Source organism: Erinaceus europaeus, chromosome 13 (assembly GCF_950295315.1).
Source record: "Erinaceus europaeus chromosome 13, mEriEur2.1, whole genome shotgun sequence".
Classification (NCBI taxonomy): Eukaryota; Metazoa; Chordata; class Mammalia; order Eulipotyphla; family Erinaceidae; genus Erinaceus; species Erinaceus europaeus.
Genome location: NC_080174.1, coordinates 15,733,957 through 15,761,370, shown reverse-complemented (window position 1 = coordinate 15,761,370; position 27,414 = coordinate 15,733,957). Strand labels below are relative to the sequence as shown.

General features: G+C 39.5%; 2 protein-coding genes across 2 annotated transcripts in view; one reads left to right on the top strand and one right to left on the bottom strand.

Annotated features, from left to right (window-relative positions):
• SAMD5 (sterile alpha motif domain containing 5) overlaps positions 1–19,675 on the top strand; it is a 446,079-nt gene extending 426,404 nt beyond the window's left edge. The window contains exon 2 of the mRNA XM_060205382.1: positions 19,174–19,675. Coding sequence (XP_060061365.1) covers positions 19,174–19,191 — 18 coding nt within the window. The 3' untranslated portion in view covers positions 19,192–19,675. The remainder of the gene's footprint in view (positions 1–19,173) is intronic.
• A 280-nt stretch (positions 19,676–19,955) lies between these two features.
• Positions 19,956–21,178, bottom strand: LOC132542488 (thymosin beta-4-like). Its single transcript, XM_060205065.1, has one exon. The coding sequence runs from the start codon at positions 20,286–20,288 to the stop codon at positions 20,151–20,153; it is 138 nt and encodes a 45-aa protein (XP_060061048.1). The 5' UTR covers positions 20,289–21,178; the 3' UTR covers positions 19,956–20,150.
• Between the last annotated feature and the right edge of the window lie 6,236 nt (positions 21,179–27,414).

The window sequence follows — 27,414 nt, the reverse complement described above, 5'->3', positions numbered from 1 at the left end:
AAAAGTAAATTTGGATAACTCTTTGCCATTTTCTTTTCACTTTGATTTCAGTGGTCCTTTATGATTGTGCATGTTTGTGATGACAGATATGCACTGTCTGTGAATGGGGTAAGACATCTTCAAAAACTGTTCATTGTGTTAAGCTGTGTTCACTTCACACCAAGGAAATGCCCAAACAGTAAAAGATTTCTCTTTCTTCATTTTATGCTATTTCCCCCAACTACTCTATTTTTTAATCAATACTAGATTTTGTCCACTTACCTTCCCAAGTTCCCATTTGCATCTAGAAGTTGAATTATCCATCCTGGCTTAAAACAACAACAATGATAATACATATTAATTTTAAAATTCCTCCATGATTAGTTTCTCATTTATGTTAGTTGGGTTTTTTTATAGTTTATAATTATTGTGGTTTGATGCACTTTACCTTTCTAAAACCAAAGGATCATTTGAAATGATGAATTTGGTGATAAAAATACCTGGTTTAGGGGTGGGGGTCAGGTGGTGGTGCACTGGGTTAAGCACACATAATATGAAGCTCAAGGACCGGCATAAGGATCTGGGTTTGAACCTCTGCTCCCCAGCTTTAAGGGGGTCAGTACACAAGCAGTGAAGCAAGTGTGCAGGTATTTTTCATTCTCTTCCCCTCTTTATCTCCCTATCCCCTTCTCAATTTCTTTTTTTTTTTTTATCTTTGTCTATTGGATAGAGACTGCCAGAAATCAAGAGGGTGATAGAGGAGAGAGACAGAGAGACACCTGCAGCCTTACTTCACCACTCTCAAAGCTTACCACCTGCAGGTGGGGACTGAGGGCTTGAACCTGGGCCTTTGCGCATTGTAATATGTGCGCTCAACCAGGAGTGCCACCACCCAGCCCCTTCTTCTCAATTTCTCTCTTTCCTATTCAATAAAATGGGGGGGGGGGGGAATGGCCACCAGGAGCAGTGACTTTGTTGTGCAGGCACAAACCCCATTGATAACCCTCTTGATGCAAACAAACACATGATTTTACTGAGACTCACAGAGTTTGTGTTACTGAAAATAAATACAGTAGGCCTGTCTATTCACAGTGCTGACCAAGTAGTTGCTTCACTTATCTCCTGGACTGTGTGTCAATTAAGACCAGCCATGTCCCCACGCTCATGTCTATTCTATATATATTCACTTTCAGCTTTTCTTGAGATAGTAAGCCACTTTAACATTTTTTCCTCCTTTAGGTTTCTCATCACTTTCTTCCTCCATTAATCATCAACTGAGTCCCCTAGCCCCTAGAGTCCAGTCATAGGAAAGAGGGCACCCTTTATGGACCTTGTATTTCCACAGTCATTCAGGGCCTCACAGTTAGAAGACTGAATATTGGTTAAATACACTACCATATAGGTTGCCATCTTGAAATTGTTAATAACGCTGGAGCAAGAGGTTCTGCGTTTTCATTTTGCACTCAGCCTCACAAGTTACATAGTCAGAACTGAGAGGATGAAATGGGAGAAGCTGAGAGGGTTTGAGTCTTAAGTTTCATTTTGCAGTCACTGGTTATTAGACTCTTAGTGCCATGCTTCCAAAACATATCAGTGAATATTTATGTGATAAGCACCTATTCTTCTTCTATGGGACTCTTAGCCAGACAAATAATCGGAATCTCAAGGGATGGGCCAAGGAATCTGTATGTCCATTAAAATTCCATGATTTTCATTTCACTGAGGTTCAAGGATATCTAGGGAATCTCACCTCTGCTTCAACACAAATCTTTCTGCTCCTCCATTTTGAAAGTAAAAGGAATCATTTCTATTCCCTTCAGTATGTTTTATGACAGATTCAAGAGTGCATAAATACTGTTTGTAGTAAAGAATGAACTTTCTGTTTGAGGATAGCAATGTTTTCATTTAGAACTGGTCTACTTTAGACACCTTTGGTTTTATTCTTATATTTTTTTCATTTGCTCTTGCTGCCTCTGTTAGCATATGAAGTGTTTGGAAGAAGTACTTATGAAAACACCAGCAGCTGTCTCATGCAAACATTGCCCATGCCAATGACTTTGCAAAGATCAATTGCAGTGATAACGATCACTGTATTACCATCAGCTGACTTGACCATCAATCATTGTTTATAAGAGATCTTTTGGCAGACACTGGAGTTTAGTGATTAAGAGTCTACATCTTGGAGGCAAACAGACTCCACTCAAATCTAGAACCATCACTTACTATTGACATATTAGTCAATTCTTTTTTCCCCTGAAGTCGTAGTTCTGCCTGCCCAACCCCCATAGATATTAATAGAGTCTAATATATAAAGCTGGTTGAAGGTTCAAGTAGATAATCCTACTAAAATCCTAGTACCTAGCTCCTGGCTCACAGTATGTGTCGAATTATAGTACGAATTTTGTCTTACCAAAGGAAACTTAGACATTTGGATCAATGAAAACTTAAGGACCAGTGCCAAACTGAAATTCTGTAATCAAATATATTTCAGGCATGCTACATGAGCTTGGAATATTTTACCATCATTTTTCATGTGATAAACTCATTAGTTCAGCCTTACAGCAGAAAAACCTACTTCAAATTAGCTGTCAAACAAGCATGGTGGTACAGGTAGTTACATAGAAGAAAGACAGAAGTCCAGTATAAAATGGATTTGTTTTGACAAATGTGATATTTAATTATATGTGCAAACTTAGGCTGGCTTTGGTGCCTGGTTGTTTGGTTAAAAACCAGTCTAGAGTTGCTGTGAAGGTGTGTGTGTGTGTGTGCGTGTGTGTGTGTGTGTGTGTGTGTGTGTAATTATTTTTCAGAGCTGATTAACATTTAAATTAGTAGGGTTCCAGTAGATTATCCTCATAGTTTGGTAAGCCTTATGTGATCTGTTGAAGACTATAAGGAAAAAAAAAAAGACTAATGTCTCCTGAGCAGGAAGAAATCTGTCTCATGACTGAAAAAATCAACTCTTTCCCATTCCCTGTCTGCCATCCTTCCTTCCAGACCTGTAGATTTCAGAGACCCCTGCCACCACACAGCCTGAGAAATTTCTTAAAATAAATCTCAAAAATCAGTCTCCCTCCTTCTCACTCTCCATGCATATAGCTAATAATATAAAAGATAAGTTAGGCATTCATTAGAGTTCTTTGGAAAAACAGGATATGTATGAATTAAAGACAGAGATTTCGTGACAGTATATATAGAATTACATTATCATGTGCACTTTAAGTTGTGTATGTATATAAACTTTATTGCTTACACTATCTATAATAGTAGATCATATAGTCATATAAATTCGGTTTCTCTGGAGAGCTTTGAATACAAGTATAATGACGATTCCATTTTACTCTCTTATTGTAATGGCATTGGTGAGACACAAAGACCCAAGTGAACATTTTGCGCACAAAAATCAGTATTTGAGAATGAAGTTGTTTTCAGGAAGGGCGTACTTGTTGAATGTGTGCTGTGAAATCAGATGAAGCCATTTTCCTGTTACCGAAAGGGAAAAAAAAGTTGCTGATCAGCACAGATGATGTACTGCCATTACCTGTGTCTAGAAGCAGACTCTCATCACTTAGCTTCCTGGGTGCAGCCCACATTAGTTGTTTGCTGTCCATGAGGCAGTGAAAAAGCTATAGACTTCACAAGGGCTTCTGGGCAAGTGTTATCATTACAGAATTTTGCCTTTTCATGAAATGGCTCAGCCAGCATAATTATTTATCTGAACAGGCTGAAGACTGGAGCTTCTCCAGCATTAGTGTCTTCAGATTCCAGAGAGACCAGGGATGGGTGTGATTGACAGATAGCTGAAACTCTGTCACCTAGGTAAAGCCCTGCTGGTAATGAAGCATTCATACACAGAGCTCACCTTTCTAGACCTGCCAGACTGCATTTGCTGGCAGCAACTCTGAAAGCTTTCCATGGGAAAATGATGTTTCAAAGGTGCCAATTATAGCACATATGTATTTCACCTTGAGAATTTCAATTGGCAAAGATAATATCATGGGTTGCCCTTAGATTTTGATGGGAGGTTCATTTGTACTAAGAGATCTGATCGAAATACAGTTATTAACAGAGACTTTGGGAAACAGTGCAAGGAATGCAATAGGGGATTGTTGTTTATTTTTTAAAGCATGTCCTAAAGGACCATTTACCAGCTAGCTCCTAGCTAATGCTGAAAGAACAGTGTGCAGTGTGCAAATAAGCATGTTCTCCTAGAAACCAACTGGATTTTGACTCCCTGATAAATCATTGTATGTAAATATAAATTAGCTTTACAACAACATAAGAATGGATGGAACAGAAAATGAGACTTTCAAATCAGGTTTGTCTAGTCACCCCCTAATAAGTCCTTCTTCCTGTTTTCTCTCTTGAACTGTTTTTAGGCAAAAATCTAAGCAGGAAACTCACACAGATATAAGAATGTCTCCTAGGGGCCAAATATAGAGCATCCATTATTTTACCTAGTACTCACAAAAATCTTTTGTAGATTGAAGAAGCATTTTTATTTCTATCTTTTCAGGAAGAAACTGAAATTTTGAGGTATTAAATAACCAGTCCTTTCTATTTATTTGAATACAGCTCCCTCACCACACAGACCCTTTGAGTCCAAATTGGTTTCTCTCTTCATATCTTTTTTTCTCCATGTGTCTCTGTCTCCCCTTCTCTGGAAGACATGCATGTCTGTACACAAACCAAGCTCATCTGGTTCTTGACTTCTGTTGCACTATGCATACAACATTTGAATCTCCTTCTCACTCAATGCCAAGGACTCAATATACTGTGTTTTCATGTCAGATATTGGAAGGAGGATGAAACTTAGTCAGAAGAATGACTTTGTAAATGATTTGTTTTTCATTTTTTTATTTGAGATTAATAGTGCATTACAAGACTGTAAGATTACAGGGTATAGTTCCACATCACACCCACACTAAAATTCTGCATCCCCATCCTCTCACCTTCCAAAAACTAACTGCCATAGTTCTCACAAAGTCTAGAAAGTTTTTAATTATTATTTATTAAATAACAATAAAATATTTTATTATTATTTATTAAAATTAATAATAATTATTATTTATTACTATATATTTATTATTTATTTTTTATTATTATTTTATCAAAAGTCGATAAAAAATACAGTAGTTGGTACATTATCAATTTTCCACATAACACTCTAATCCCCACCTATGCCCTCCTCTGCCATCATGCTCCAGGACCTGAACACTCCCCCAGCCACAGAGTCCTGTACTTTGGTGCAATACACTAAGTCCAGTCTAAGTTCTACTTTTTGTTTAGAAACGGTTTGCAGTTTGCTTGTTGTTGTTGTTGTTGTTTCAAATTCATTTGTAACAGCTCTCTAGATTTCACATATGAATGAAACCATCTGTTATTTGTTTTAAATCTTTTTTGTAAACTTATTTTGATAAGCAGATTCATTCATTTTGTCCAAAAGGACATACCGTTACATAGGATATATATATATATATCCCATAATGTCTTCATTTAGTCATCTGACATGGACATTTATACTGCTTCCACTCTTTGGCTATTGTAAATAATGCAACTATGAACATAGGGGTGCATGTATCCCTTCCCTTTAGTGTTTGAATGTCCTTTGGATAAATGCCCAAGAGTGCTATTGCTGGATCATAAGATAATTCTTTTGTTGTTGTTGTTGCTTAAGGATTGTGCAAATAGTCTTCCAAAGGGCTGCACCAGTTTGCATTCCTACCAGCCCTGTAGCAGAGTTCCCTTTTTCTCCACAATCTCCAACACCTGTCATTTCGTGGTCTGTTGATGTAAGCCATTCTCTCACGTGTGAGATGGAATCTCAGTGTACCTTTAATTTGCATTTCACTAATGATAAATGAAGTGGAGCATTTCTTCATGTGTCTGAGGGTCATGTGTATCTATTCTTTAGAAAACTAGTTATTGGGGGTCAGGCGGTAGTGCAGTGGGTTAAGGGCACGTGGCACAAAGCACAAGGACCCGGGTAGGGATCCCGGTTAGAGTCCCCTGCTCTCCACCTGCAGGGGAGTCACTTCACAGGTGGTGAAACAGGTATTCAGGTGACTAGCTCTCTCTTCCCCTCTCTGTTATCCCTCCTCCCTCCATTTCTCTCTGTCCAACAATGATGACATCAATAACAACAACAATAATAACTACAACAATAAAACAAAGGCAACAAAAGGGAATATATATATATATGAAAACTAATTGTTTGACCTCCTTTTTTGTCCTTTTGTTGCCCTTTTTTGTTTGTTTTATCATGGTTGTGGTTATTATTATTATTGTTACTGATTGTGGTAGTGGTGGATAGGACAGAGAGAAATGGAGAGGGGTAGGGAAGACGGGGGGGGGGAGAAATATAGACACCTGCAGACCTGCTTCACCACTTGTGAAGCAACGCCCCTGCAGGTGGGGGAACCCTGGGCTCGAACCTGAATCTTTAAGTCAGTCCTTGCTCTTCGCGCCACATGTGCTTAACCTGCTGTGCTATCGTTTGGCCCCCTTCTTCAGTGTTTGTCTTTTGGTTTTTTTTTTCCTTTTTCTTGAGTTGTACAGTTGCTAGTCAGATGTGATGTGCAGTTATCTTCTCCCATTTACGAGGTTGCCTAGTTATCTCTGTGTAGTTATAATTTCAATGTGAAGAAGCTTTTAAGTTTCATAAAGTCCCATTTATTTACTCTTGTTTTCATTTCCCATCTGAGTCTCCAAATACATCTTTGAAATAAAGATCCTGTAAAGTTTCCCCAATGTTTAATTCTATAAATTTTTGGAGTTTCTGGTTTAATATCCAGGTCTTTGATCTATTCTGATTTTCTGTGGTGTGCCTCTTTTATTTTTCCTCAATGTTAAAGAGTTCTTCCTTCAGCTCCCCTCAGGTTTCCTCTTGGAAACCTTGGTGTCTGGGCCGCACTGGTGCTCCCTTTCAATCTCTTTTGAGCACTTGGATAGAGGATCCTTATGAACAAAGTAGATTTCCACCCACCATGAGAAATGGCATGTGAAGTACCCTGCTCATATGCAGGACTCTGTTGTACCATTACGACCCCGGAGGTGCCATAATGAGCAGCAGAACCCAGCAGGCCATTGCATTTAGAAGTGACAGCTCAGTAGCAATTATGGGGAAACCAAGATCTTTGTTTCCTCTGGAACTCTCGGCATTCACCGAGTGTGATGGGCAACACCCCAACAGGTTGAGGCACTTCATTATCTAGGGGTGATGCTGGCAACTCACTCATCCCAATGAGTTCATTACATCCCACCCCATTCAAAATGAAGCTTTCTTCTGGCCTCTGCTTATGATCTCTGTGGCAGGGGTAGGGAAGTGGTGCATAAGATTCTCATACTCTTTTTTTCCCCTTTTGTTGCCCTTGTTTTTTATTGTTGTATTTATTATTATTATTGTTATTGATGTCCTCATTGTTGGATAGAACAGAGAGAAATGGAGAGAGGAGGGGAAGACAGAGAGGGGGAGAGAAAGATAGACACCTGCAGACCTGCTTCACCACCTGTGAAGCTACTCCCCTGCAGGAATCTGAAGTCCCAAGCTCCTGCCTTACTGTCATTTTGCTAGTCCCATGCAGTAGAGATGTTTCTACAACTCTTGGTTTTTAGTACAAAACATCAGCCTTTCCCTCTCTGCTTGTGAGACCTAAACCACCTGAGCTCTTTCCCTCCAGCTAAAGCGTCAGAGCAGCCGGCTATTCTCTGCGCCTCAATTCTCAAATGTCTGCTCCCATCAAACCCTAGCAGAGAGCCACAGCCCCAGGGACCTGCCAGAACATCAGCTTCTGGGGAACTGCACTGTGTCATCACCTCTGACCACTAGACACCTCTGACCACTAGACAGTCACATAATTGGAATGCATACCTCCTGCAGAACTGTCTGCACAGAGCTGTGAATTGGATGCAGTGCCCCTGGCTTTTGGTCTGAGGTCCATAGGAGAAATGATCTCATAAAGAATGCCCTGGGGAGTCAGGTGGTAGCACAGTGGGTTAAGCTCATGCGGCACAAAGCACAAGGACCAGCAAAAGGATCCTGGTCAAGCCCCCAGCTCCCCACCTACAGGGGAGTCCCTTCACAGGCAGTGAAGCAGGCCTGCAGGTGTCTTTCTCTCTCACTATCTGTCTTCCCCTCTTCTCTCCATTTCTCTCTGTCCTATCTAACAACGATAACATCAATAACAACAATAATAACTATGACAATAAGGACAACAAAAGGGAAAATAAATAAATATTTTTTAATGCCCTGAATTTTGTTGAGCTGATTGTGAAAGGAAGGTGCCAACTATTCTGCTGGTCAGTGTTCCATAGAACTATATGAGAAAGTCCTCTTATGAGTTCTGGCAACTAAGGTGTTCTTTCTTTTCTTTTTTTTAAGTGTGTTTTTTTTTTATTATTTTAGTACTTTGTATTTTTATTTATTTGGATAGGACAGAGAGAAATTGAGAGGGAAAGGGTAGGTAGAGAAGAAAAGAAAAAGAGAGATACCTGCAGCCCTGACTCACCACAAGTGAAGCCTCCCCCCACCTGTTACAGATGGGGACTGCAGTCTTGTGTGTGGTGACATGTACCTTCACCCAGGTGGACCACTGCCAGGCCCCTAAGAAGGTATTTTCTTTGGAGGAAAGATTGTGCTTCTGTTTATGAGAGATCTTTAACTCATCATATGTCTTTTCTTCTTTTATAATCTCTATTTATTATTGGATAGAGACAAAAAGAAATTAAGAAGGGAGGGGGAGATAGGGAAAGAGACAAAGAGACACCTGCAGTTCTGCTTCACCACTTGTAAATGTTTCTGGGTGCAGGTTGGGACCAGGGACTTGAACCTGGGTCTTTGTGCACTCTAAGGTCTGCACTTAACCAGTTGCACCACCACCTGCCTCCCTCTCCTTCTTCTCCCCTTCCTCCTTTTCTTCTTTCTTCTTCTCCTCTTCCTACTCCTCTTTCTCCTCTTCCTTCTGATTTTTTTTTTTTTTTTTTTTTTGGCCAAAGCTGCCTAAAGCCCAGGGTTAAATTTCCTTCTTGTTCCCAGTGCCTTTCTTTTAGTTAAACTTAAGGGTATAATTATTCCCACTCTCTGTATGTCATTACTTAGTACTGTCCTTGATGCAGAGGTAGACTTTATCTTGTCTATTCTCACAGCCACACCTAAAAGTATCCATTTATTATCTCTATTATAAAGATGAGGGGAAATAAGGAAGAAGGAGATGAAGTGATTTCTCTGTTACAAGTCCCATTGGGAGCTTTGCTATTTACAAAGAATAAACAAGGAAGAATAAACAAGGGGGTGGAGAAATAGGGTCCATTCTCTGAATCAACATAAAATCTTCCTGCGTTGTTACTGTTACACACTAGCAGAGTGACATATTGTGTTGATACAGCACTTAGTCAGCACTCATTCTAGTGTCAGATAAGCTATTATTATGGTCATGACAGTGTCAGGGCCAAGGAAAATACTTTAAAAAATCAAACTTACTATAGAGTTTCAACTTGATATACATCTTGTGTGTGTATGTATTTATACTCTTTCCTACTAATAGGAAACACGGTTTAGACACGAAATAATTACAGTAAATTGTGCAATACAGTGCCTAAAATTGTTGTCAGATAAACACTTCTTGGGCAGATCAAAATATACAGTTATTTTACATTCCCCCATTTGGATCTCTTTCAATTCCTGCAGTTTATTAGCTTGGTTCAGTGTCTCTGAACATTAGTCAACATTTAAAATGTAGGTTTTTATGATTCTGGGGGAAGCAATTGCTTCCAAGGGAGAAAACATTCTGTAAATTACATGTAAATGTTTTTACTTGGATGAGTTCTTTTGCATCTGTGCAGAGGATCATTTTAATTTACACAAGAATGAAGGTTTCCAGTGATTGAATGCGGTCTGTGTGCTTGTGTATCTAATTTCTACTTCATTTATACAGAAGCCGAGCAGACACAAGGGGCATTTTGTTATAATGTAAGTGCTACTTAAAAATAAAATAAAATTATAATAAAAAGCTAGGGATTAGTGTGCCCTTTCTAATTTTATCTCAGAGCCGTCCCATGGAGTGAATTGAAGCAGATCAGAGTCATGTAATGTGGTATTGTGGTATTCAAGATACAGACTGTAAAGCCTTCATCCTTGGAAGAAAACAGATGAGAAACTCAGAAAAACGATTGAGTTAAAAACTCCTCTGACCGTCTCTTTACTCACAACTATGCATTTCCCATGCATAGTAGATTCTCCCTATTTTCTATCCATCTTTTCAATCTCTCTCTCTCTTTTTGACTTAATCTATGCAATTAAGTAGTCTCTTTTTTAAAAAAATAGAGTCGTTGAAGCCCTGTCCAATTATGAAGGTATTAATTCAGTTACTTCTCTTTGTGCTATTAAACCCTTTCAGAGAAATAACCAACTCATCGTCTCTGTTTATTGACAATAAAAAAGGGTTTGACAGTTTGACATTCATTAGTTTCTAGGGTGAAGAGAAAGGTGTGGGTTTTGATGTTCTAATTTTATTGCTCCATCACTGAAAATGTGATAATAAAAAGGCCACCGAAATGTGGAAATGGATGTGAATATCTGCCTATTCCCATTCAGAGCCTGTTTATCTTATTGTACCTGCTTTATTAAATGCCCTACATTAACTAGAGGTTATTGCTTAAGAGTTCAAGGGCATTCAAGCCAGTCAGTTCTGCATGTTTAGTCTGAGAGTGGCTGCTTCTTCTTTAATAACTCTTTTCTCAGATACAATTAAAACGTCAGCCTTTTATTTCCACCATCACTTATTTCTTTCCTGTTTCTTTCCTTTGGCCATCTTATTCGAAAATAAAGTGATGGGATTCCCACAAATATACAGTAAGTCCTTTGAGGTTCTGAGGAGTGGAGACATTCTCAGAGTGGGAACAAGATTATTTGTGGCAGAGGGAAGTGATACTAACGGTTTTCCAGGAAGAACTGGAGCCCTTTGATGGCGAGGCCCCAGGTAGGGTGGAGACCTATCTGGAAGTAATATGCCTCATTTGCATCCAACCAAAGGTGCTGAATGGTTTTGTTCTAGAACAGTAGAGAGCAATACCTGGGCTAATATGGATTTCTCAGTACATCAGCCGCTGCATTGACTGGGAAGGTATGTGCTTACAAGACTTAAAGCCCAGTGTCTGGGTCTCTGAGATTCCATCGGGGTTGCCCTTCTTCTTCTTCTTTTAGCATTTGCCCTTCTTCCGTAGCCAGTCAACAGCGTCAGGTTGAGCCTGATGTAAAGTTTTGAGACCTCCTTTGAATCTGGAGAGGTGGCAGTCGTTGACTATGTGGGTCATAGTCTGTCTGGAGCTGCAGGGGCAGTTCGGGTTGTCTCTGGCTCCCCAGTGATGGGGTAAAAATAAAAACAGAAGGGAGTCAGGTGGTAGCGCAGCGCAGGTGGAGCAAAGTGCAAGGACGACGGGAATAAGGATCCTGGTTTGAGCCCCAGGCTCCTCACCGGCAGGGGAGTTGCTTCACAGGTGGTGAAGTGGGTCTGCAGGTGTCTATCTTTCTCTCCCCATCTCTGTCTTCCCCTCTTCTCTCCATTTCTCTCTGTTCTATCCATTAATGATGATATCAATAACAAACACAATAATAACTACAACAATAGAACAACAAGGGCAACAAAAAGGAATAAATAAATATTTTAAAAAATAAAAACAAGAAAAGCAAACAAAACAACAACAAAGAAAACCTCCTATAATAACATCTATGTGTCACAAACCGTTTTCAACCACTTTCAGATTCCCTAAAGCTTAGTTGGTTGCTGAATGTGCATGAAAGATGTTGCTATGATGTTGTTTACTTTGAAATTGAAGGACAATATGCTAGTTTCATAATTGGAAAAAAAAAAAAAGACAACTTACAGGATCCAAGAAGTAGATCGGGATTATAAACATGTGCCTTAGCATGAGTGAGAAATGGGTTCAGTCACCAGAACCACAGGAGAAAACCTAGGCAGCACCAAGGGAACTGACTCCATGGGGGTTGAAACAAATCTCTATCTCTCCTCTCTCTCTCTCTCTTTCTCTCTCCCTCTCCCCCCTTCTCTTTTTTATATTTCTCAAGGCATATAGAAGGGAAACTGAACGAGGGATGTAGCTTGATAGTGTCATGCATGCTCAAAGTTCAGTATTCATTTTTTAGCATTACATTAAAGAATTCCAAACTTCTGTTCACTTTTTTTATAATATTGATGGCTATAATTTGAACCATCTTGTATAATTTTCTCAAACACACACATACATACGTACACATGTATATGTGTGTAACAATATATATGTATAAATATACACACATATATGCATCTATATGAATATGTGTCTATCCTGGATAGACACAGACAGTACCACTTCATTTAACTCTGAAATACTTAGGCTTGTATGCCAAGTACAAGATTGAATAATAGCATCTAAATTTGGCTTTTTGACAACTCTCACAATGTTTGTATTGCTGAAGAGTTGTCCTCTTAGAGGGAAATAGAAACCTTATGTTTGATCATCGTAGCTTTATATTTAGTGATAGGGCTGTTGAAACTATTTTTAGTCTTAGAAAGTAGAGATATGGGACTGGGGAGACAGCATAATGGTTATGCAGAAGACTTTCATACCAGAGATTCTGAGGTCCTAAGTTCGGTCCCCCAAACAATCATAAGCTAGAGCTGAACTCTTCTCTCTCTCTGTCTCTGTCTCTCTCTCTGTCTCTCTCTCTCTCTCTGTCTTGTGTATGCATCTCTCTGTCATTAAAAATGAGTAAAATATTAAAAAATAAAGTAGAGCTATTAATATTGCTTCCAAATCAATCTTTCAGGCTTAACAATTGAATAATCTTTTTCTAAAGCCTTCATTATTATATACTGCACTAAGTAATCCTACAAATCTAATTATTCATCCATTCCTTCCTAAAAGTCTCTGTACTGCCACTGTTACTTTTGTCTCTCATGTGGATTCTAGAGAAACTTCTATAGTGGATTAGCCTGGTGAATTTGCAGCAAGAAGAGATACCCATTCAAAGACTGATTATAACTTTCATTTAACAGACGATGTCATCATTGAAATTCAATCCATCCCATATTTTTTTAATATTTATTTATTTATTTCCTTTTGTTGCCCTTGTTTTATTGTTGTTATTATTGCTGTCATTGTTGTTGGATAGGACAGAGAGAAATGGAGAGAGGAGGGCAGACAGAGAGGGGGAGAGAAAGACACCTGAAGACCTGCTTCACCGATTGTGAAGTGACTCCCCTGCAGGAGGGGAGCCAGGGGCTCGAACCAGGATCCTTACATGGGTCCTTGCACTTGCGCCACGTGCCCTTAACCCACTGTACTACCACTCGACCCCCAGCCCATCTTTTTACTTCATCTTTTTGATGCTGGGGTTTTACTCTTCTGAGCCAAATTTTCTAGGTAGAAAGTGGTTGAGTCAGAGAGAGAGAGGGAAAGAGGAAAAGGTATCACATACTGACATTTCCCACAGTGCTTTGAAGGCCAGGGGCAAACCTGAATTGTGTGCATGAAAAGCATGCCTAGCTCTGGAAAATGAACCCATGGCTTTATACATATGTCATTTAATAGAAGGTGGCCTCCCCAGCCCAATTTCTCATTATTTATTTATTTATTTATTTATTTTTAATTTTTTATTTAAGAAAGGATTAATGAACAAAAACATAAGGTAGGAGGGGTACAACTCCACACAATTCCCACCACCCAATCCCCATAACCCACCCCCTCCCATGATAGCTTTCCCATTCTCTAGCCCTCTGGGAGCATGGACCCAGGGTCGTTGAGGGTTGCAGAAGGTAGAAGGTCTGGCTTCTGTAATTGCTTCCCCGCTGAACATGGGCGTTGACTGGTCGGTCCATACTCCCAGTCTGCCTCTCTCTTTCCCTAGTAAGGTGTGTCTCTGGGGAAGCTGAGCTCCAGGACACATTGGTGGGGTCTTCAATCCAGGGAAGCCTGGCTGGCATCCTGATGGCATCTGGAACCTGGTGATTGAAAAGAGAGTCAACATATAGAGCCAAACAATTTGTTGAGCAATCATAGATCCCAAGCTTGGAATAGTGGAGAGGAAGTGTTAGGGAGGTACTCACTGCAAACTCTAGTGTACTTCTGCTTTCAGGTATATATTTTGCAGTAGTTTATGGATACGTGTGCACATAAGCTCTCTCTCACAGAAACTGGTGTATATCTAGGTTATGGGACTTTGTTAGAAAGTGAACTACCTGAAATGAAATTAGAGTGTACTATAAAAGGAAAGGTCTCACCCAAGTAATGAAGCTGAAGGGTTGTCATTCCACACGTGAAGTCTCTGGATACAGTCTGAGGTGAAGCATGTTGAGGTGGCAATCGTTGCGTTGGTTAGGTTGTGATCGGCGGATGCAATATTATTTGGTTTGGATTGGGAGATGCATACGGGAAAGTGGGCCCCATCCAAGGGTTCCAGGATTGGGGGAAGTCGGGGCTCTATAGTGGAGATGTGAGGTTCCTGCTGTCTTAGGGTTCAAAAAGACAATCAATAGTTAATGTTATCATCACATTATTTGGTAATTGGGTTAACTTTGAAAAGTCCTTTTGTTATGGTTTGCTGTACAGTATCCAGTATCTTGTATATAGCTGTGCTATTGGATGCTTCTAATCTACTTGGTCTAGGCTTTTGAGAGAGTCTTCATATCAAATACATAGCCTATATATTAAAAAGATTCAGTTTGTCTTTTGAGAAACTTTGAGACATACAATTGATTTCCCCCCTCTCATATTAATTAACTACTGATTTATATATCTACATTTTGCTAGGAGTGTACATAAACACCATTCCCACCACCAAAGGACTGTGACCCATCCCTCCCGCCCACTCCCACCCCCCACTGGCCCAGGAAGCTGCCTGTCTACCCCTCACCACAGAGTTTTTACTTTGGTGCCCTACTTACAATTTGATCAGGTCCTGCTTTTAGTTTCCCTTTCAGATCTTCTTAGTCAGCTTCTGTTGATGAGTGGGATCATCCCATACTCATCTTTATCTTTCTGACTTAGTTCACTTAACATAATTCCTTCTAGCTCTGTCCAAGATGGGTCAGAGAAGGTGGGTTCATTGTTCTTGATAGCTGCATAGTATTCCATTGTGTATATATACCACAGCTTTCTCAGCCACTCATCTGTTGTTGGGCACCTGGGTTGCTTCCAGGTTTTAGCTATTATGAATTGTGCTGCTATGAACATAGGAGTACACACCTCTTTTTGGTTGGGTGTTATGGAGTCCTTGGGGTATAACCCCAGGAGAGGAATTACTGGATCATATGGAAGGTCCATGTCTAGCCTTCTGAGAGTTTTCCAGACTGCTCTCCACAGAGGCTGTACCAATTTACATTCCCACCAGCAATGTAAAAGGGCTCCTCTGTCCCCACATCCTCTCCAGCATTTGTTGCTGCTGTCCTTTTTGATGTATGCCATTCTTACAGGAGTGAGGTGGTATCTTAGTGTTGTCTTAATTTGCATTTCTCTGACAATCAGTGACCTAGAGCAGTTTTTCATATGTTTGTTAGCCTTTTGGATCTCCTCTGAGGTGAATGTTTTGTTCATTTCTTCTGCCCATTTTTGGATGGGGTCATTTGCTTTTTTGGTGCTAAGTTTGCTGAGCTCTTTATATATTTTGGTGATGAGTTTCTTGTCTGATGTCTTGCATGTGAAGATCTTCTCCCATTCTGAGGGGTCTCTCTGTTTTTTTAATAGTTTCTTTGGATGTGCAGAAGCTTTTCAATTTGATGTAGTCCCATTGGTTTGTTTCTGCTTTAGTCTTCCTTACAATTGGGTTTGATTCATCAAAGATGTCCTTGAGGTGTATGTGGGAAAGTGTTTTACCAATGTTTTCCTCTAAGTATTTGATTGTTTCTGGTCTGACATCTAGGTCTTTGATCCATTTGGAGTTGATTTTTGCTTCTGGTGAGATAAAGTGGTTCAATTTCATCTGCATGTTTCAACCCAGTTTTCCCAGCACCATTATAGCAAGGTATCAGGCTACAAAAATCAATGTACAAAAATCAGTGGCATTTCTTTATGCAAACACTAAATCTGAAGAAGAAGACATCCAGAAATCACTCCCATTTACTGTTTCAGCAAAATCAATCAAATACCTAGGAATAAAGTTGACCAAAGAAGTGAAAGACTTGTATACTGAAAACTATGAGTTGCTACTCAAGGAGATAGAAACTGATTCCTAGAAATGGAAAGATATCCCATGCTCATGGATTGGAAGAATAAATATCATCAAAATGAATATTCTCCCCAGAGGCATATACAAATTTAATGCAATACCCATCAAAGTTCCACCAAACTTCTTTAAGAGAATAGAACAAACACTACAATCATTTATCTGGAACCTGAAAACACCTAGAATTGCCAAAACCATCTTAAGGAAAAGAAACAGAAATGGAGGCATCACACTCCCAGACCTTAAACTATATTATAAAGCCATCATCATCAAAACAGCATGGTACTGGAACAATAATAGGCACACAGACCAGTGGAACAGAATTGAAAGCCCAGAAGTAAATCCCAACACCTATGGGCATCTAATCTTTGATAAGGGGGCCCAAAGGATTAATGGAAAAAGGAGGCTCTCTTCAATAAATGGTGCTGGGAAAACTGGGTCATTATTTATTTTGAACGGTAGGGAGTGGGGAGGAAAATAGAAAATCATTATCATAGCACCATTTGCTCCACTGTCCAGGGGAGCTCTCCTTGTTTCCCATGAGTCTCACATGTGGTGTCAGGGCTCAAACCCAAGGCCTCATGGACAGAAGGTATGTGCTCTACCAGTAGGGTTACATACTGGTCTCCAAACTTTTCTTTCATTAAAAATGCAATAATGAATACATAAGCCTGCATGAATAAGACAATTGTAACAGCAATACTTTATTTCTTTGTCTACTCTACATTCCCTGTAAAAACAAAATCAAATTTGTAAGAATGAAGCCTTCTGCTATGCAAGAAAGTGTGCCAAGAGGGAATTCTGGGAAACTATAAAATATTTAAAAAGCAAACAGCACCAGACATACAAAGAAAGAAAGTTGTTACAAAGCAATACAAAACAAAATAAAATATTTCCCAGATTAAGAACTCAGTGGGGCATGGACTCTGCTGGCACAATTGAGGTCCAAGGACAATGAGTGAACTAGTCGGAAAGCTCCTTAGAGCTGTGCTCATGGTGATTACATGCTGCTGGACTTGGGCTGGCCTGACCATGGAGCCCATTTACTTTCTTGACTTTCATTGTACTGTGCACAGAAAAAAGAATTAAAAAAGCCTCAGTGATTTCATGGGAAAATTCTGCTATGTGTCCGAAGAAAATATAAATCCTCTACTATATAAATAATTTCAAAGAAGATCAAATCTTGTAACACACACACACACACACACACACACACACACACACACACCAACAGTTCTAGCTCACTTTTGAATTTAGATACAAAAATACAAAATAATTTACTTTGTAAGCCAAATCCAGCAGTGTATTCAAAAAGGTGTTTACCAGAAATAACAGTGAATCATCGATTACTCGCTGATTTGTAATGTATGGGAAACACTATCACTACCTTAACAGAGTTTATAAGACTAAATTCATATGCCCAACTCTGGATGCCAAAAATTGCATTTGATGTAATCCAATACTAAATTGTCAACCAGGCGATGAGGTGATTGTCACATGCACTCAAAAGTCTACTCAGAAAAGAACTTTGATGAAAGACACTAATCAAATGAAACAACAACAACCAAGTCTCAAATTTTCTAAAAGAATGATTCATTAAAGTTACCGAGAAGAGAGAGATATATGTGACTCACAGTTTCCAAGGTGACCTCCCCCCTCCTTATGTTCACTTTGTAATGAGTTTAGTGTCCTCCACTTAAGTGCCAGTGTGTCTGGTGACTTGTTTCCTGCTAATAGAATATGGAAAAAGTGGTGAGTTGTCACTCCCTGATTATGTTGGCTTCAATGGCACAGGGAATGGACTGCCATGTCTGGATTATACCATCTCATATAAGACTGTCTTGTTAGAAGAGTCATTCTCTTTTACTCTCTTACTGTATGGGCAGTGCACAGGTGGAGAGAACTTTAGCCACTTGCCAGAGCCCTGAGATTAGAGGTATCCCAGGGTGGAGAGAAATTAACCAAACCCAATTGATCAGAAGAGGTCAGGTGGGAACACATACATATGACATCCCTAGCTAGGACAGTGTCAAGTGTATGTCCTGTCCATCCAAGCTTCAAGGAGTATTTGTTTGTAAAACTTAAAAATTACACAGCATTGCTCAGACAAGATAGCAGGTGGTTCTACACCACATAGAGAAAGATCAAAATACATTTCTAAGAGAGAAAACATAAGTGTGCTTAAAACTGTCATTATCCAACGCCATTATGTCAAGTAAATTTTTTTTTCTTCTAGGGTTATTGCTGGGCTCGGTGCCTGCACCATGAATCCACCGCTCCTGGAGGCCATTTCCCCCCCTTTTTGTTGCCCTTGTTGTTGTAGCCTCGCTGTAGTTATTATTATTGCTATTGTTGATGTTGTTCATTGTTGGATAGGACAGAGAGAAATGGAGAGAGGAGGGGAAGACAGAGAGGGGGAGAGAAAGATAGACACCTGCAGACCTGCTTCACCGCCTGTGAAGTGACTCTCCTGCAGGTGGGGAGCCGGGGCTCAAACTGGGATCCAAACTGGTCCCTGCGCTTTGCGCCACATGCGCTTAACCCACTGCGCCACCGCCCAACCCCCGTCAAGTAAATTTTTGATGCCATAAGATATTGAATTTATTCCAGTTATTCCATGTACAATCTTCAGATCCTTAGAATAGCAACCAGACATTCAGATTTATGGGTGATTTTTGTTGCAAACCAACCCTCTACTGCTTGTGGACTGGACAGGAACCTCTGAGGTATACAGACTTTGCCTTAGAGCAGGATTTTGTGATGATGGGACAGAACCTTGTGGTATAATAGTCAAAAGAACACATCTAATAGACAAATATCAAGGAAAACATATTTAGCGAACATAAATGCAGAGATAACCGTCAGTACGATTTCTAATGACAAGTATCGGGAAGTCTGGAATCAGAAAATTTCTTCAACATTACTAACCTTGAAAATGCAACCTGTCACATCACCACATTGTTATCTCCCTATGACAGACTCCGAGTGGCATCTAGAAGCTGAGAGACACCTCTGTTTATCTATCAGCAACACATTCTAAAGCTCTCAGCCCTATGACTTCAAGGAAATGAATTATTCCAAGAAGTCAGGGAGCTTGAAAGTGGACTCTTCTCCAGCTGAGCCTCCAGATGAGAATGTAGCCCAGCACATTCCTGGACTGTAGTTACTGAGATCTTGATGAAAAGAGGCAATTATTCGTGCCTGGACTTCTAACTATACAAGTTGTGAGAAAAATAAATGTGTGCTAAGGTACTGACTGAGTTTTAAAAAACTTTCGTGTAGCCGTAGGAAACTAACAGAATTTACTATCACTCATCTTTTTCTAACATTTAAATATTTTAATGATGCTATTTAACATACATTTTAGTATATAATGAATCAGACATATGCAGTTTCTCATACGTGAAATCCCTAAAATAATCAAATTAAAAGACAAACCCAAAGTTGTTCAGTATGCCCTTCTAATTCTCTGCTTCTGTCCTTGTTCTCGCCCATCTTTCATCAAACACTGATATGACTTCTATCATAAGTGACTGGCTTATCTCTTCAAGAATTTTTTTGTTTATTTTCAGATTTTAAAACTTTTAATTTGCATATTAAAATTGTTCATTCCAATAATTAAAACCATTGAAGAAAATGTCACTCTGATGTAACAACATTTTATAGCCTGCAGGCCTCCTTAGACCAACTGGATTTTGACTCTAGATTTCACTGTCTTCCACCCAGCTTCCTCCTCTACCAACATGTAGATTCTTTCCCTTCCCCTGCCAGCCAAGAGGTAGGAGAGGCAGGCTTGGCCATCGTTATCAGTAGTTCTTGGATGTGAAAAGAGGCAGCACAGTCATTTAAACTTGATCCAACCTCTTTGCATCTTACAAAGTTAAATAGCTAAAAGAAGTAAAATAAGACGGCACTGCTTGTGGAATGTACAGTGTGCATATTGGCGACACATGCCTCATGACAATTCGCCAGCTTGCTTCTCCTGTCCAATCATTTCTTTTGAAGGCAGGGGGTTTTTCTCTTGTGTTTCTGTCTTCTTCAATTTCGACTTACAGAATTTCTGAATCTCAGCCATATCGGGTTTGTCAGACATGGTTGTGGAGGAGAGTGGAGTGAGGCAAGAGCGGACAGAGAAGTTGACCTATGCCGCTGTAGCTGCTGAGTGTCCTCTCTTAAAGAATTTTATAATTTTATAATTCCTTGTCTGTTTCTTTCACCCAGCTTAACTACGTTCATATTTATATGTGTGAGAATATATTTAATAGTATATTCTCTTTTATTGTTGGGTAGCACTGTATTCTGTAGATATACTACACTTTGCTTACCTTTTGATAGACATTTATCTATAGAAAATAGATCTCTGGTAGCTCAATTAGTAGCGCTCAGACTTTAATCACATGTAAGAGCCATTTTGGAACCCCTGATACCATATGAAACACCACGCATAGCACTAAGTGGACAAAAAAAAGGGGAGGAAAAGTAAAATAGACCTCTGTGAACATTCACATCTCCATCATTGTGTAAACACATACTTTTCTTACTCTGGATAAAACCTAGGAGCAGAATAAGTGGTCATGTTGTTTACTTTTTATGGAAACGGCAATTTTTTTTCTTCTCTAAAGCCAATTTTCTAAAACCCACTGGGATTTCATGTCTGTTATATTCCACCATTCTGTTAGGTTCACTTTTTCCCTTTCATCTTCAAATAGAGAAAAAATCATAGAGAAGGATAAAGAGGGGAAGTTAGAGAAGCAGAGTGGAGAGACACCACAACACTCCTCCACTGTTTATGGTAGTTTCCTCTGTGCGGGTGTTCCCATGTGGTGCTGGAGACTGGCACCTGGGTCCTCAGGCATGGGTAAGTCTACACTCTACCAGACGAGCTAGCTCGTTTCCCCTAAAACTGATTATATCTTTTCTTTCCACGAGCAATATGTGAGAATCATTTTCCCCTCATCTACACCAGCACTTGTTAATGGCCAGACTTTTATACTGTAGCCTTGCTAGCATGCAAATACTTGTATCATTTTGTGATTCCAACTTGTGTATCTAAATGACTGATGTTTGGCGTCTCTTCATGTACTTGTCTTCCTCAGTAAAGTGTTTATTTAAGTCATTTTATATAGGATTGTTTGTTTTCATATTGGACAATCATTATGTTGTCCAATATGTCATTTGCAAACGTTATCTATCTGTAAGCTGTCTTATCATTTCCTAACTCTGTTCTTCCAAAAAGCACAAATTCTCAATTCAGTTAACATTTACATAATCTATTTTTTTCTTTTGTGAGTCATGTTCTAGATACTGTACCTAGAAAAATCCCTGCCTAACCCAAAATCTCAATGATTTATCCAGTGATCTTCATTAGATGTGTAGGTCAAGTTTTTTTTTCGAAATTATCCTTCTGGAAGATCTTCTCTAATGATTTTTGTAGAGCAGATTTAATGGTGGTAAATTATTTCAGCACTGGAGTGAATATAAATGTTATCTTCTGTCCTCCCTTCCTTTTTATGTGTGTGCATGTGTATGTTATTTCTTGTTGTTTGTTTGTGCATGTGTATGTTATTTATTGTTTGTTTGCCACCAGTGGGGGCTTGGTGCCCGCACACCAAATCCACCACTACCAGCAGCTGCCATGTCTTTTCTTTTCTTTCTTTAATGTCTCTTTTTTTTTTTTCCTCCAGGGTTATTGCTGGGCTCTGTGCCTGCACCATGAATCCACCGCTCCTGGAGGCCATTTTTTTCCCCTTTTTGTTGCCCTAGTTGTTGCAGCCTCGTTGCGGTTATTATTGCCATTGTTGATGTTGCTTTGTTGTTGGATAGGGCAGAGAGAAATGGAGAGAGGAGGGGAAGACAGAGAGAGAGGGGAGAGAAAGATAGACACCTGCAGACCTGCTTCACCGCCTGTGAAGCGACTCCCTTGCAGGTGGGGAGCCGGGGGTAATGTCTCATTTTTTAAAATAAATTTTAAAAAATTAAAAAAATATATCTACACTTAGCAAGTTCAAAGTCTAACATAGAGAGTACTGTTGTCTATAATCACAGCTATGTGGGAATTGTGAAAATCTCTTTAGTTTCCATTCATATTTATATCTATATTTTTATCTCTGTCATCCTCCCCACCTGATTCACAATGAACATGAAGTCTGTGTCCTTCACTAATGTCCCTTAATAATCAGTGTTCCCTGATTTTGTAGTTTCCTAGCGTGGTTGCTTGGGTACACAAACTACTCCTGCGCCTGTGTGGATTCTGTTATTTCGGATTTTTAAGGACAATAGTTTCAGGAGCTGGAAAGCCTGCTTTTTCGTCAATGTCATTCCAAGGTTAAGCCATGCAGCATGACCAGACTTGCTATCAGGTGCTCAGAGCATCCTGATGGATGGCTACAGCTGTTGTCCCAGTGACACATGTCTGGTGAAATAAACAGTCAAAAGATACTCAGGATTTGAAAGCCAGGAGGAAAATGGCATCACAAAACTCAATCTCTGCCTTTGCTTTCCTCAGCGTCTCTAACCACGAGACTCTTGCAGTGGACTCCTTTCCATTCCTTTTTCCCCCTTTCCTTTCCTTTCTCCCTCCTCACACTTTTCATCTCTCTCTCTTTTTTTCTTTCTCTTTCTCTTTCTCTCTCTCTCTCTCTCTCTCTCTCTTTTTTCTTTCCACCAGGATTATCACTGGGGCTCAATACTTGTGTGAAGAACCCACCATTCCCCTCCCCCCTCTCTTTTTAATAGAAACATAGAAGTCAAGAGGGGAGGGGCAGATCGATGAGGAGAGAGGAGAAGCTGGGGGCTGGGTGGTGGCACACCTGGCTGAGAGCACGTTACAGTGCGCAAGGACCCAGGCTCTATTCCCTGGTCCCCACCTGTAGAGGGAAAGCTTTAGTGGTGAAGCAGTGTTGCAGGTGTCTCTCTGTCTCCTCCTGCCCTCTGTATTTCTGGCTGTCTCTATCCAATAAATAAAAATAATAATTTAAAAAATAAGAAAGAGGAAGAGCAACACCTACAACACTGCTTCACTGCTCACGAAACTTCCCTCCTGCAGGTAGGGACTGACTTATAGAACCCAGGTCCTTGCAAACTTCTGTTGTTTTCTTTTATTTCTGTGGTTTTGCTGTTTTGATTTCAAATTTTTCACTGTGAAAATCACTAAGCATTCACAATGATGGACTTTCATCTTGCACCAGAGAAATAAGATTAAATGAGTTCAGTAGTGGACGTTCCATTTTGACAAAAAAAAAATTCATACATTAGGTAGTATAATATGACTGTCTGTCTTAGATTTGAAAGTCTATGTTTTTTTTTTCTTATCTCCAAATGGAATTGCTTCATTTTTACATTTAATCAGATCATCCAGTAACCTGCTCCACATTCTGCAGATGAATCATGACTACCTATAAAGCCCTTAAAATTCTCCTAAATTCCTTCATATTATGCTATTCTGAAGCACACCTCATGTGTTATACCAACTACATATTCTGCAGGACCTCTTCCATTTTGCCATAAACCTGAAAATTATTATTTTCATTCTTTACTTTTACTTTTTTTCTCTTAGATTCCCATGTTTTGATATAATAATCATACTAGCTTTGTGAAAATTTGGCACTGCAGTTATAATATAAGGTGTAAAATCTTTAGAAGAACATAGTAGTAACTATAATATAGAAACCACTTTTGCGGTAAGTATTCCTTCAAACTTCTGACTACAAAAAAAAAAAAAAGATATATCTTGGATCTGCCAGTTGTGAATCCACAACTGTATTGGTCCATTAGCTTGTATGATAGTTTTCCATCCTGTGTTTGTCTTGTTGAGTTATATGACTTAAATCAGTATGAATCAGTCTCCCAAAGTAGAGTTCTGTTTGAATTGACAAAACCCAGATAAAGGACTTGCACATCTAAGCTCACATTTGAAGTTCTTTGCTCTTTATATCTTAGTAATTTTTCATGCCCCTCTGAATGGCTCCAGTTTCTAGTTAACTGTAATAAAAAAGAAATGATCAGAGAATTTGGAAAAAGAGACAGACTTGCATGATGATATCCTCACACAGAGCTAGACAGAAGCAGGTGCCCTTGGAGACTTATACCTCTGCTCACATACTTAAAAATCTTTCATGCTAGGAATTTCCAGGGTCATAGGATAGGTCTATTTCTTGCCTTCTGAGAGTTCTCCAGACTGCTTTCCACATGGGTTGGACCAATTTATAGTGTAAACAAGTTGCTTTACCCCCACAATCTTGTCAGCATCTGTTGTTATTGTACTTTCTGATATAGGGGTGGCATTCTCTTAGAAGTGAAGTAGTATCTCATTGTCTTCATTTGCATTTATCTGTTAATCGGTGACTTAGAGCATTTTTTTCATATGTCTGTTGTCCCTTTGGATCTCTTCTTTGTGTGTAAGAATGTTTTGCAGACATCTTGGTGAGATGAGAAATTGTACTCATGTGCCAATAACAGTACTGTAAACCATTAATTTCCCCATAAAAAAAAAAACTAAAGAAAAAAGAATCATTTGGGATGAGGATGACTTTAGGTCCTTCTCAGAATTTGCTTGAATCTCTTCTGGCAATGATTACACTCTTCTATGTGCTTACAATGAAAGATTCTTATCCGTTTCAATGACCTGCACCTCTTATTAGTATGAACTAACCTTTTATAAATAAGGGCCAGAAACTATAAGATATGTTTTATAACTCACTTTTATACATTCTGGGGAAAGGTGATTTTGCTGCCTCTTTTTATTCTAGTTATTTTTTTATTTTTTATTATTTTATTATCTTTATTTATTTATAAGATAGAGACAGCCAGAAATTGAGAGGGAAGGGGGTGATAGAGAGGGAAAGAGACAGAGAGACACCTGCAACACTGCTTCACCACCCACAAAGCTTTCCCCCTGCAGATGGGGAGCAGGAGCTTGAATCTAGGTCCTTGTGCACTGTAACATGTGCACTCAACCAGGTGCACCATCACCCAGCCCTCCTAGTTACTTTTTAAATTTTGGTGTTGATGGAATTTCATAGCTCTGGGATATGTATATGTATGTGTATGTGTATTTACATGTGCATATGTATATGATGTATATGTATGTGTATTTTTTTTCAGAAAGAAAGAGAGATCCAGAGAGAAAGAGGAACCATAGCACTGAAGTTTTCCCCATATTCCCACATACTGCAACTCAGGCTTGAACCTGGGTCCCATGCATAACAAAAAGATCCCTGTTCAGAACTACTGTGCTGGTCCTACCTCTTTTTACAAAGGAGGAAAGTGAGACTTAGATGACTTACTTAGTGTAAAGCCATTTTGCTGAAAATCTGGAATCTGAATAACTACTTAAATGAACTATAAATACACATATACATCCTGGTTTAACAATGTCATTTCTCTTACTGCATATATCATGTTTCCCATTTCACAAGTGATCTATAACATTATTTCCAAAGTCTGTATCATATTGTATCACAAATATGAACTCTGTTTAATTTATCATTTGGTGGTCTTGTCCCTCTTTTTCAAGTTTTGAAAATATTTTGTGATTTAAACAAAGTTCCAGGGAATAAACAGACAGGCTTATGCATGTGTGATACTAAGCAAACTTCCTGACTCAACTTTTTAAAACTTCTATACTCTTAGAGAGAGAAAGACATCAAAGCACCATTCTGCCACCCACGGAATTTCTTTTGGTGCTGCCTGTGGTGCTCCCATATGCTGGGGATCCAGCCTGGGGTCTCTCAAGATGGTTTTTACACACTAAACTATCTCCCAGCCTCTAGCACCCTGTTCTAATATTGACACCTGTAGTCACCCAAATAATTTCAAAGTATTTCCAGTTCCTCATGATGCTATCCTGCACTAATGCTATTATTCAAAGATGCCAGGGTTGGGGGGGCATGCGATAGTGCCCCTGGTTAAGTACACACACTACAGTGCACAAGGACCTAGGGTCAAGCCCCTGGTCTCCACCTGCAGGGGGAAAGTTTCAAGAGTGGTCAAACAGGGCTGCAGGTGTCTCTCTGTCTTTCTCCTTCTCTGTCTCCCCCTTCCCTCTCAATTTCTACCTCTATCCAATAATAAAACAAATAAAAATATTTCAAGGATGCCAAAGGCACTGCCATCACATGATGCACCAGTCTCCCCCCACCCCTCTCTCTATCTCTCTGGTTTTTCTCCTTCAAAAAAATGGGACACAGTATACCATAGTAGAGGAAGACTTAACATGGTGGCAGAAGTGGCTTTTTATAATGGGGAGATCAGTCATATCCATTGACAAGTGCCTGCAGGGAGTTGGGCGGTAGTGCAGCAGGTTAAGCGCACGTGGCACAAAGCTCAAGGACTGGCATAAAGATCCCAGCTCAAGCCCCCAGCTCCACCTGCAGTGGAGTCACTTCACAGGTGGTGAAGCAGGTCTGCAGGTGTCTATCTTCCTCTCCCCTTCTCTGTCTTCCCCTCCTCTCTCCAATTCTCGATAACAATAACTACAACAATAAAACAACAAGGGCAACAAAAGGGAATTTTAAAAAGTGCCTGTAAGCCACTGCTTCCCTGGTAAAATTATTTAAAAAGAAGAATAAAAGCTGTTAAGGGTAGTTCTGTAAGACCTTTTGAAAGGAGATACAGTTCTAGGCTAATGGAGTTCTTTAGGAACAGACCTCATTTGTCTCTGATGACATCAAAATACAGATGAGCTTTTATATTTACATATGATCAACATATGTATGAACTGTGTGTGTACTGAATATGATCTGCACATATGATCTCCTGTGAGCTTCAGGAAAAACTCATCTATGGATGACATAATTAACACATATTTCCAAAACACCCAGCCAAAGAGTAGCCAAGAAGAGACTCATATCTAGGTCTGATGATTCCAAACTCTGTTTTTGCTTCTCTCTAGGATTCCAATTTCTAAATATTTGCTTAAATAGTCATAAGAGAGGAGAGGAGAAAGAGAACCGGAGCATCACAATGGCATGTGCAGATGCCAGAGCTTGAACCCGGGACCTCATACTTGAGACCACGATATTGAATCCACTGGGCCACCTCCTGAGCTGTTTAAAAAATATCGTAGACCTGTTTTATTTATTTTATGAAAGAGACACACGCAGAGAGAACACCAGAGAGGCCACACTGACACAGGAGATGCCAGAACTTGAGACCACGTGCTTCTAAGTCCGGAATTCTTTTTTTTATTTTTTATTTAAGAAAGGAGACATTAACAAAAT

What these genes read in the sequence shown, in the direction of transcription:
- LOC132542488 (XM_060205065.1), bottom strand. Translation starts at nt 20,288, where the DNA reads ATGTCTGACAAACCCGATATGGCTGAGATTCAGAAATTCTGTAAGTCG.